Source organism: Babylonia areolata, chromosome 24 (genome assembly GCF_041734735.1).
Source record: "Babylonia areolata isolate BAREFJ2019XMU chromosome 24, ASM4173473v1, whole genome shotgun sequence".
Classification (NCBI taxonomy): Eukaryota; Metazoa; Mollusca; class Gastropoda; order Neogastropoda; family Buccinidae; genus Babylonia; species Babylonia areolata.
This window is the reverse complement of record NC_134899.1, coordinates 23169027-23179184: the sequence shown is the minus strand read 5'-3', so window position 1 is coordinate 23179184 and position 10158 is coordinate 23169027. Positions and strand designations below refer to the sequence as shown.

At 42.0% G+C, this 10158-nt stretch overlaps 1 protein-coding gene across 2 annotated transcripts in view; it reads right to left on the bottom strand.

Moving 5' to 3' along the window:
- Positions 1–6377: 6377 nt before the first annotated feature.
- The window catches only part of LOC143298825 (uncharacterized), a 52185-nt gene continuing 48404 nt past the window's right edge, over positions 6378–10158 (bottom strand). For both annotated transcript variants that reach the window (XM_076611818.1, XM_076611817.1), the window contains exons 21-24: positions 9563–9701; positions 8895–9034; positions 7251–7416; positions 6378–6768 (exon numbers count right to left, since the gene is read on the bottom strand). In XM_076611818.1, the coding sequence (XP_076467933.1) occupies positions 6401–6768; positions 7251–7416; positions 8895–9034; positions 9563–9701 (813 nt within the window). In that variant the 3' untranslated portion in view covers positions 6378–6400. The remainder of the gene's footprint in view (positions 6769–7250; positions 7417–8894; positions 9035–9562; positions 9702–10158) is intronic.

Below are 10158 nucleotides of genomic sequence, written 5' to 3'. Positions count from 1 at the left end.
TTTGTCAGCACAACCAGGATTTCTGCATTGCATTCATTTTATTCCTTTCACTCAATGATTTCTACATCACATTCATTTAGCTTAATGTCAATCACTGATTGCTACAACACATATGTTTACCTATCACTCACTAATTTCTGCATCACATTTGTTTACCTTTCTGTCACTCTATGATTTCTACATTACATTAACTTTTTACCATTCACTGATTTCTACATTGCACTCATTTACTTTCTATCCCTCACTGATATTTACATCACATTCATTGCACTTTCTCTCACTCACTGTACACAAAACTTGGAGAAGACCAAGAAAGCTTCTTGAAAACAGCAGATCTGCAGCAACTGTCACCAATGTTTTATTCATTTGATTGTCTCTAAAAATTGCTCAATACAAAGATTAAAAAAAAAGAAAAAAAGATACATCATAGGCAGCATAAAAATTCATGGACACTTGTACAATAGTTGTTAGACATTTCTTGTTCTGTTCCTTCATTTTTTCCTTTCCATCCTTGGGAAGGACAGGGCTTGGGCAAGGCTGATCTCTGCTTGCTGGCAGTCTGCTGATTTGACTTAAAATCGCCTGTGGGGAAATTAAAACCAGATGAAGAAGAGAGGTAAAAAAAAGAAAAAGAAAAAAAGAGCATGTTTTCCATCACAGTTTTGTACAAAGACCCCTTGACCTCTTTGATTAACCCTTCCCCTTTCCTCAGTCTCAAAGTCATTCTCTATTTCTATGTAAATAAATCTGAACCAAAAAACAATGCCATACACAATGATGAAGGATACAGCATGCATTCCTTGGAACACACTGTCCCAACTATACAAAAGCACCCACAGTTGTAGTCAAATATAATAATAAATTCACAGTCACATACCACACACTCGGTCATGGATTTACGAGGTGTGTTCACAAAGTATCCGACCTTAATTTTTCGTGTGTAAACAAATGAAGCTAGGGAGGTGTGGTTTGGTGCACATTATGTAGGCAACCCTAATGTGCACGCATGAATTTTTTCCCGCCTGCAGAAGCTGTCAGTCGACGGCAGACTGCCGTTGAGTGAGGAAGTGTGAGTGTCATTGGATTTTCGTTTTTGACAAAATGACTGAAAAACTTGAACAACACTACTGCATCAAATTTTGTGTCAAGCTTGGCGATTCCCACGTGGAAACGATCCACAAGATTCAGCAGGCCTTAGGGGACAAAGCAATGGGCACAACACAGATAAAGGAGTGGTACAACCGCTTCAAAGATGGCCACACATAGTAGAGAGTGAAGCACGTTCTGGTAGGCCCCCAAAATCCTAAAATGAGATCGTCATTGATCAGTTTGAGGACCCTGGTAATGCAGGATTGTCGAATCATGATCAGAGAACTTGCAGACGAGGTGGGCATCAGCATTGGATCCTTTCATTCCACAATGCAGGAGGAATTGGACTTGAGGAGAATCTCAGCGAAGTTCAAACCAAAGCTACTAACGATTGAGCAGAAGCAGCTCCGTTTGGAGATCACACAGGACATGCTGGAGACTGTGACCAGCGATCCCAACTTCCTCAACACAGTGATCACTGGTGGTGAGTCCTGAGTTTATGTGTACAACCCAGAAACCAAGTTGCAGTCATCACAATGGAAGCATCCAACATCCCTGAGGCCAGAAAAAGCAAGACAGGTCTGCAGCAATGCCAAAATCATGCTGACTGTCTTCTTAACTCCAGTGGCGTGGTTCATCATGAGTATGCACCACACAGCACAACCATTACCAAGGAGTATTACCAAGAGGTTCTGCATCGCCTTCGTGATGCTGTGCGACACAAATGGCAGCTCCATCACAATAACACACCCACCCATTCTTCACATTTGATGCAGAGTTTCCTGGCCAAACACAACACACCTGTGCTTCGTCTGGCTCCCTACTCTCCCGATATGGCTCCATGTGACTTCTGGCTGTTCCCACAGCTGAAAATGCACCTGAAAGGGACCAGATTTCAGTCCAGAGAAGACATCATACAGAATGCGATTGACCAGCTGCACACCATCCCAAAAGAGGCGTTCCAGCACTGCTTCCGACAGTGGCAGAACCGTTGGGAGAAGTGTGTGGCAGCCCTAGGGGACTACTTTGAAGGAGATTAGTGTAAGTTTGTTTTATCTGGATACTAGTAGTTTTTATGAACAAAAGTCGGATACTTTTTGAACACACCTCATACATCATTCCAGCCACCCTAAGACTTATCATGAAACCAAAACATACACTTTCAACCAAACATAATTACAGCCAAACTTTCAAACTACAGTTACTCAACTTACCGTCCATGAACACACATACACAACACACACACACTTATAAATTTGTAACACATTCATACAAGACAGCAATATAATATGGTTAATTCATACAGCAGTTTATCATTAATTCTGATTATTTTTCCAAGTCCAAATGCTAATGTCATTCGTCTATCATCTCTTTTTCCCCCCAGATTTTGTAGTGTATGCTATATCGTGGTCAGTCTGTCTTTTCATAATTATTTTCCCTCAAAGACCAAATGTTATGAGGTATTATCATTTCATTATACTTTTCAAGTCCATTTTACCCACAATGTACTATCCTCCAGCTTTGCGAAAAAGGCTATAGAAAAATTAAATGGTTAAAGGTTACCATCAGTGGTTCTGCAATTGTCTCAACCTCAGGAGTGATGGGAATCCATTTGGTCTGTTCCCTATGTTTATGACTGCAATGTTATGTATGTAAATGCTGGATACTGAAAACGGATCACTGCACTCATACAACAGCAGAGGCAGCAAATCTCAATCTCCAACAAGCACATGAAATGTCTGGGGATAAGAGACTTGCAGATCAAACGTCCATTGTGTGACATGGTATGTACTCACACCACACACGTACATGACAGAACAGTCTCAGTCCAGTATGACCACACAGCTGCACTGAACATTGCTTAGCAGCTTTTGAGGAAGCATGTTCTTCTAACAAATTGCAAGATTTGGATAACAAATCACTTTGAATCTTAACACTTGTCTTCTGAGCTGGGTTGCATAGTGATCTTAGCAAGTGCTCAGTTTACTTAGTAAAAGAATTTTCCTAAATTTTAAAAATCTTCAAGAGTGTATATGCAACCCAACCGTGGGACCAAAGTTACAGGTGCCTGATTTTTTTCTTTCTAAAATGAGGGTGTTGGGGATGAGGGTGGAGTGTTTTCCTACATCACCATTCCAATGCTTCTTTCTGGGCAAGAGGTGTCGGTGTTCTTTAGCATTCCTGACATGTCTGACTCCTGTCTTTAATTAAAGTGTATGCTTAATTCAATAGTATTCACACACACACAAAAAAGAAATTTATGCAAAGAGCCAAATAATTAGATAATTTGCATTTAATATGAAAATGTATTCTTTATATCCAGTCAAAATTCCATTCTTTCCAATAAAAAAATAAATCACACACACAACTAAACCAATATGAAGTAAATGACAGATAAGAACAAGTGCAATACACTGAGGAAATGTCAAATAAACCAATATGAAGTGAATGACAGATAAATAACAAGTGCAATACACTGAGGAAATGTCAAATAAACCAATACGAAGTAAATGACAGATAAATAACAAGTGCAATACACTGAGGATAAACCAATATGAAGTAAATGACAGATAAATAACAAGTGCAATACACTGAGGAAATGTCAAATAAACCAATACGAAGTAAATGACAGATAAATAACAAGTGCAATACACTGAGGAAATGTCAAGTTTAAAATTCCATTGCCAATAATTGCATCTTTCTTCTAAAACAATTACATAATATAAAAGATTCAAAAATAATATGCATGCAAGGAGAAAATCAAAATCTAATGTTCCCCATCACCCACCAATAGAACTAAGCTTAACACTTCACAACAAATTATTTCACCTTCAGAAACAAAATTAAAATATGTGCACACATTAGTCTTTGGGAACTGTCCATTGAGGACCTGGTGACACTAAATCTAGAGTTCACTGGTGTAAAACACATTTCTCTGAAAAGAAACAAAAAAGTCTTAAATATGAAAACTGTGGGTAAAACATGACTATAAAAGTTGAATTATGATAAATCTGACTGATCTTGAATTGTACACTGCATGAATGCTTGCCCTTTTATGAAAAGGTACAAAATAATTACATCATTCAAAGGAAAGACATGGATGAGCAATCTAACCACTTCAGTTTGGATTCAATTAAAAGGAGAGAAGCAAACAGTGCAGAATAATGAGACAAAGAAAAAAGGTCAAGGAATTATATCATGCACATTAGGTTCCAATTAGAAGGGTACAACTACAAATTAGTAAATTTTCTAAAACATTCCATCATAACATCAAACTTACTTTTGTTATTTGGCTTCCCATGTTTATATTCTAATCGGCTGCTTCATTTTAAGCTTTACCAATGAGAAAGAAGATGGTAAGATGGTAAATGAAAATAGGCACATTCGCTGCAGACAGTTGAGACAGTCGAGTCACTGCTCTGTCTTAACAGCAGCCAAAAGTTCCTTAGCAACCAAATGATTTTTTCTCATCAAAAACAGCACAGATATATATATACAAGTAAGACTTTAAACACTTATCATCCTGACCTTATCTGACAACTTTCTCGAAAAACAACAATGATAAATAAACAAAGCAGCGACTGCAAATTTTTCATGGAAGTCAGTAAGAGCTGTCAGCATGTTTAAGTTTTGCTCTGCCGGAGGTTTGTGTTGTCACTGCAATGAGAAGTCCATCATCAACAGATGGCACAGCTTAGGAGATTCCCCTCTCGCTCAGACACAAACATGGACATGTGCATGCAAGCATGCACACTGAACGTCTACATCAACCCCACTACCCTGTTCCCACCCCCCTCCCCCTTCCCCACCCACTGAACAGTCAAGGAGACCTGTGTATCTGGCAGTTAACATCTGGCTCTGTAAATGACACTTGCACCATGCATTGATCATCCACAAGTCAAGTGCAAGTAGAATGCATGGGTGGGCTCACTCCTGTGTGATCTGGATTTCTGGAACGGCAAAAAACGCTCAGAAACCACAGGGGTAAAAATTCAATGTTTAGGGATGACTTGACTCTTCAGTGCCTTATTGGGAAACTTTTGACAGCTGGCATGCAAAGTTTTTTGGTATTCAGAAAATGTTCTCTTCCCACCCATGATGTTATTAAAAATCTAAATAAAAAGAGAACAGCACTCAACTGACCTTGAAATGATGCATCACATTTAGGATCATGCTGAATTAAAAGAGAAGAGTTAGAAATAAAGGTGGTGGATGAGCAACACAGGAAAAGAATCTGCAGTGAGACATCTGTCAAGTCCACAAAACTCCATGATGGTCTCCAATGTTGCCTCCTGCCTTTTGATTTAACAACAACAACAAAACAAACAACAACAAAAGCTGAGGTTGTCACCATGTCCAGATTACGGTTGTATAAAAACAGATAACAGGCTCTGGTGCTTCAATATTTTTCTTTTCAGCACAGATGACCTGAAAACTCATTGTGAACAGATGAGGTGGCTTCCATGCCACTGAATGACATTGTTAAACTGGAAAAGCTGCCATAACAGAGCTCTTTATGTAGTCAGGAGTTATAACCTGTGACAGGATCATAATTTAACGAAAAGGAGTGATACATGTTACACTCCATGAGGTCATGTTGACCATAAGTTAGATGACTTTGCATCCTGCAATACTGTCAATAATGGACCAACAAGGTGCTGCAGTTATGTGTCCTCTTCAACACACAAGTCTTGGGTGCAGGGCAAACTGTCCTTGGTAAAACTCGGGGCAAAGTATGTACTTCATGCTGCTGCGATGGAAATCAGAATACCACGTCTATAAATCTGTCCAGGGTTAGATACCTACCAATCCTACACATGTGGGCTCCACCACCGGTTTGCCACTATTCACACAACCTCACAACACACCTCTGTTCCTCCTGGGTTTTTGTCAGTTCAGCAGATGCGAGCACAGCTTGTATTCAGCTACTGTTGACTGAGTATCACAACACACATCTGCTACGTCTGCATTCAACCGGGATTACAGATGTGAGCACTGCTGGTGGTTTGTCACTGTTCACAACCCATACATATTGTGTCTGGTTTTTGTATATAAATATTACGTGGTCACAAGCAGTGCTTTCCCACTTTCAAGGAAATACTCCACAACACAGCTGTCCTGTCTGGATTCCTGTCAATCGTACAGATGTGGTTTGTTGCAGTGACGAGAACACCATACTACACATCCATCTTGTTCAGGATTCCCCACGACAGCGAGTGAAGCTGACGAAGGGGCTTCTGCCATCCGAAGAACACTGCAGCACATCTGCATCCCGCCTTTCAGCCTTCCTCTCACACCCATCATCCATCAATCACAGAGATTTGGGCGGTGTGGCCCCGCCCCTCTTCTTGCTCTTGCCCTTGGAAGAAGAGGAAGAGGCGGCAGCAGCAGTTGCCATGGCGACAGCGGTGGGGTTGAGGGTGGGGGTGGAGGCCTGCTTCAGCTGCAGCTGGTGGAACTGCAGGGTCTGGCCCCCTCCACCCCCACACCCTGCCTTCTGGAAGGCCAGCTGGGTGTGCAGGGTCTGGGAGGTGCCCTGAGCCCCAGCCACACCCACCCCTGCACCCCTGGCCGTCCCCCCCGTCAGCTGAATGACATGGCCCGCTGGGATGGAGGCTGTGCCCCCCGCCTTGCCCATGGTCAGCGAGGTCAGGGAGGACAACTGGTCACTGGTCAGCACTGCACACGACACAGAAAGCACCGCCCTGCATGAAACACTCGCCCACACTCTTTTTCTTTTTACATTCACAGACACTTGGATCTAAAATGGAACTTGCCAAAGCCTCACAGAACAGCTTATATATATATATCTATGATAGCTGATTTCAACCATTTGGCACTGTCACTGACCTATGAACATCTCTAACATATGGATTTCACAGACACATGAACACACTGATATTATTTACCAGTGAACATCTGACATCACTGACCTGTGCATGGTAGAGAACCACTGATTTCTGTAAATACTGAAAAAATTGAAGCTGGGGGTGTTGGTGGCATAACTGAAGCACGTTTCTAGTACCAAAACAAAATAAAGCAAGGGGAAAAAAAAAATAAACCTATTAAATAAAATCTAAAGATAAAAAGCCAAATGCCAATACAGAAATCGGTCGGATATGAAAACACCCCCACCTTTGTGAAGTGACCACAGCACTGACCTGTAGAGAGCGGCACGGCATTGGAGCTGCTGGCCCCTGGACGGCTGACGGCACCCTGCTGGGGGGTGGAGGTGATGGCGGCGGTGAGGGTGCCCGTCTTCAGCGGTCCCCCCCTCTGCTGCTGCTGCAGACTGAGCAGCTGGATGGACTGCTGGCCCCCCGGCAGCTGTCAGTGTCATCATCACAGTGATAATCATGATGATGATGATGATGATGATGATGATAATAATGATAATAATACTATGAAAATAATATTAGTATAATGATAATGATGATCATAACAATAATAATAATGATAAAAATAACAGTGAGAGAGACAGGTAAATGTGTGTGTGTGTGTGTGTGTGTGTGTGTGAGTGTGTGCATGTGCGCAGCTGCAACATGGGTGCACGTGTGTGTGTGTGCATAGGTTCATGTGCATGTGTTTGTGTGTGTGTGTTTCATACAAGTCAATATATCTTGATTTTTTGTTTTGATTTTTTAATTATCATAACCAGAGTTGTGTGTGACCAAAGAAAGGCACTACACTAAGTGCTATACACAGGTCAAGAATAATGCAGGACTTCCCCCCTCGGAATGCCAGAGAAACAGCCAGGAAAGGCACTACATTAAGTGCTATATATATATGTCAAGAGTCAAGAATAATGCAGGACTTCCCCCTCGGAATGCAACCCCCCCCTCCAACAATATATAACAACATATAATATAACAACAACAACAACAACAAACAGTGACAACAATACTACTACTAATGATGATGATAATAACAATATCAAAAATCATCATCATCATAATCATGATAATGAATACCGTAAAGTTCAGTCTATAAGCCGCAACTTTTTACCCCAGCTTCAACCTCTGCCGCTTATACAATGATGCGGCTTATTTGCGGATTTTAACGATCCCGGGAGTGTCACGTTCTCGTCTATTCTTAGCTGCCCTTCAACTCGCCAAAATCATGATTTCTGTCCATGAATTTTTGGATGAGCTTCAGGATAGTGTGCTAACTGTTCACGTTTTATAAATCAAATCCGCACAATTAAAGCCTTCAGATCAGCATTCAGTTCTACTCTGCTCAAGCGTACACCCTCATCATACTGAAAACGCGACGTTATACCTATGATGCAGCCTTCAAATTGAAGGCGATCGACCTAGCAGACGACAGTGCAAGCAACGAACCAGCAGCGACCTCCACCTTCATGTTCATGAAGTGAAAGCGAGGCTGAAATCAGTGACAAGATGGCGGAGGAAGCTGTGCTGGTTCTCTTCAACTCGGAGACGAAGATTTTAGTGGATTCAGTGAGCAGGATGACATTGAATAAATGTGACTATCCCTAAATTATGGATCTTATTTTCGTTGTGTTTATTTATCATTTTTTTGTGGCACTAGCAGTATTTTCGCTTGCTTTTCTTTGTGTTGTTCCCGCTTGTGTTTATCGACAGCTTTTCTGTAGTATCAATATGTGTTCAGGTACCGGAAATAAGTGCGGCTTATAAGCCAGTGCGGCTTATGTATGTATAAATTTTAATTTTTTCCAAAATTTAGTGGGTGCGGCTTATATACCAGTGTGCTCAATAGACCAAACTTTACAGTATTACTACTAATAATAATAACAATAAATTGTGTCCAAAGCTCTTCGTTACCTGCAGCACAGGTAGGTTGGCAGGTGTCCGCAGTCCCACGCTGCCCTGTGTCTTGGTGGTGACCGGCATCAGCTGGGTCAGACCCACGGGCAGCGACAGCATGCCTGAGTTACTGGGCAGCACTGCAGCCTGGCTGCTCCCTGTTCCACACACAGTAGTATGGGATGACAATGTAAAGAGGATTCCCTCCCCCCCCCAACCCCCCTGCCACTCCCCACCCCACCCCAAGACTCAAGACTGCTTTACTGTCTGTACACAGGAAAGAAATTCAGCTTGACATGCGCAAACAAATAAAATAAAACAAATTTAAGCTGAATAAGGATAAGTTAAGAAAGTATGTATATTCAAACAATCACACACAAGCAAACACAAATACACACACACCCACACACACTTTGCCACACTTTTTCAAGCTTAATAAACCATGACATGATGAAAAATCATAACAGCTGCGACAGATGTCCAGGAACAATACACACTGTCAAAAACTCTCATCCATTCCTCAATGGACTTGAAAGAGGGCGAGGTAACATACACACCTAAAAGGATAAAGCTACACCCTTACACAATAGCATAACCAGTTGTTCTGCGGTCTCAGTGAGTGCACACTGGTGATCATGAAAAGTGTTGTAAGGTTTGACACACTGAAGACAGCACACCTGCCTCACCTGTGGACATGAGTAGGTGCTGGGAAGACATGGTGCCAGTGGTGGAGGTACTGGAGGAGGTGCTGGCCGACGAGGCAGGCAAGGCTGTCACCATGGTGACCAGGGCAGCTGGGGAGGAGCCCGTGGCTGAACTGGTGGTCTGTTTGTGTCAGCAAACAAAGCAGGCTTTGTTGTTGGTGTCTTATCTTTGTGCACAGCAGGCTGTGTTGTTGGTGTCTTATCTTTGTGCACAGCAGGCTGTGTTGTTGGTGTCTTATCTTTGTGCACAGCAGTCTGTGTTGTTGGCATGATCTTGTCTTTGTGTACAGCAGGCTGTGTTGTTGGTGTCTTATCTTTGTGCACAGCAGTCTGTGTTGTTGGCATGATCTTATCTTTGTGTACAGCAGTCTGTGTTGTTGGCATGATCTTGTCTTTGTTGACAGCAGTCTGTGTTGTTGGCATGATCTTGTCTTTGTTGATAGCAGTCTGTGTTGTTGGTGTCTTATCTTTGTGTACAGCAGTCTGTGTTGTTGGCATGATCTTATCTTTGTGCACAGCAGTCTGTGTTGTTGGCATGATCTTATCTTTGTCGACAGCAGTCTGTGTTGTTGGCATGA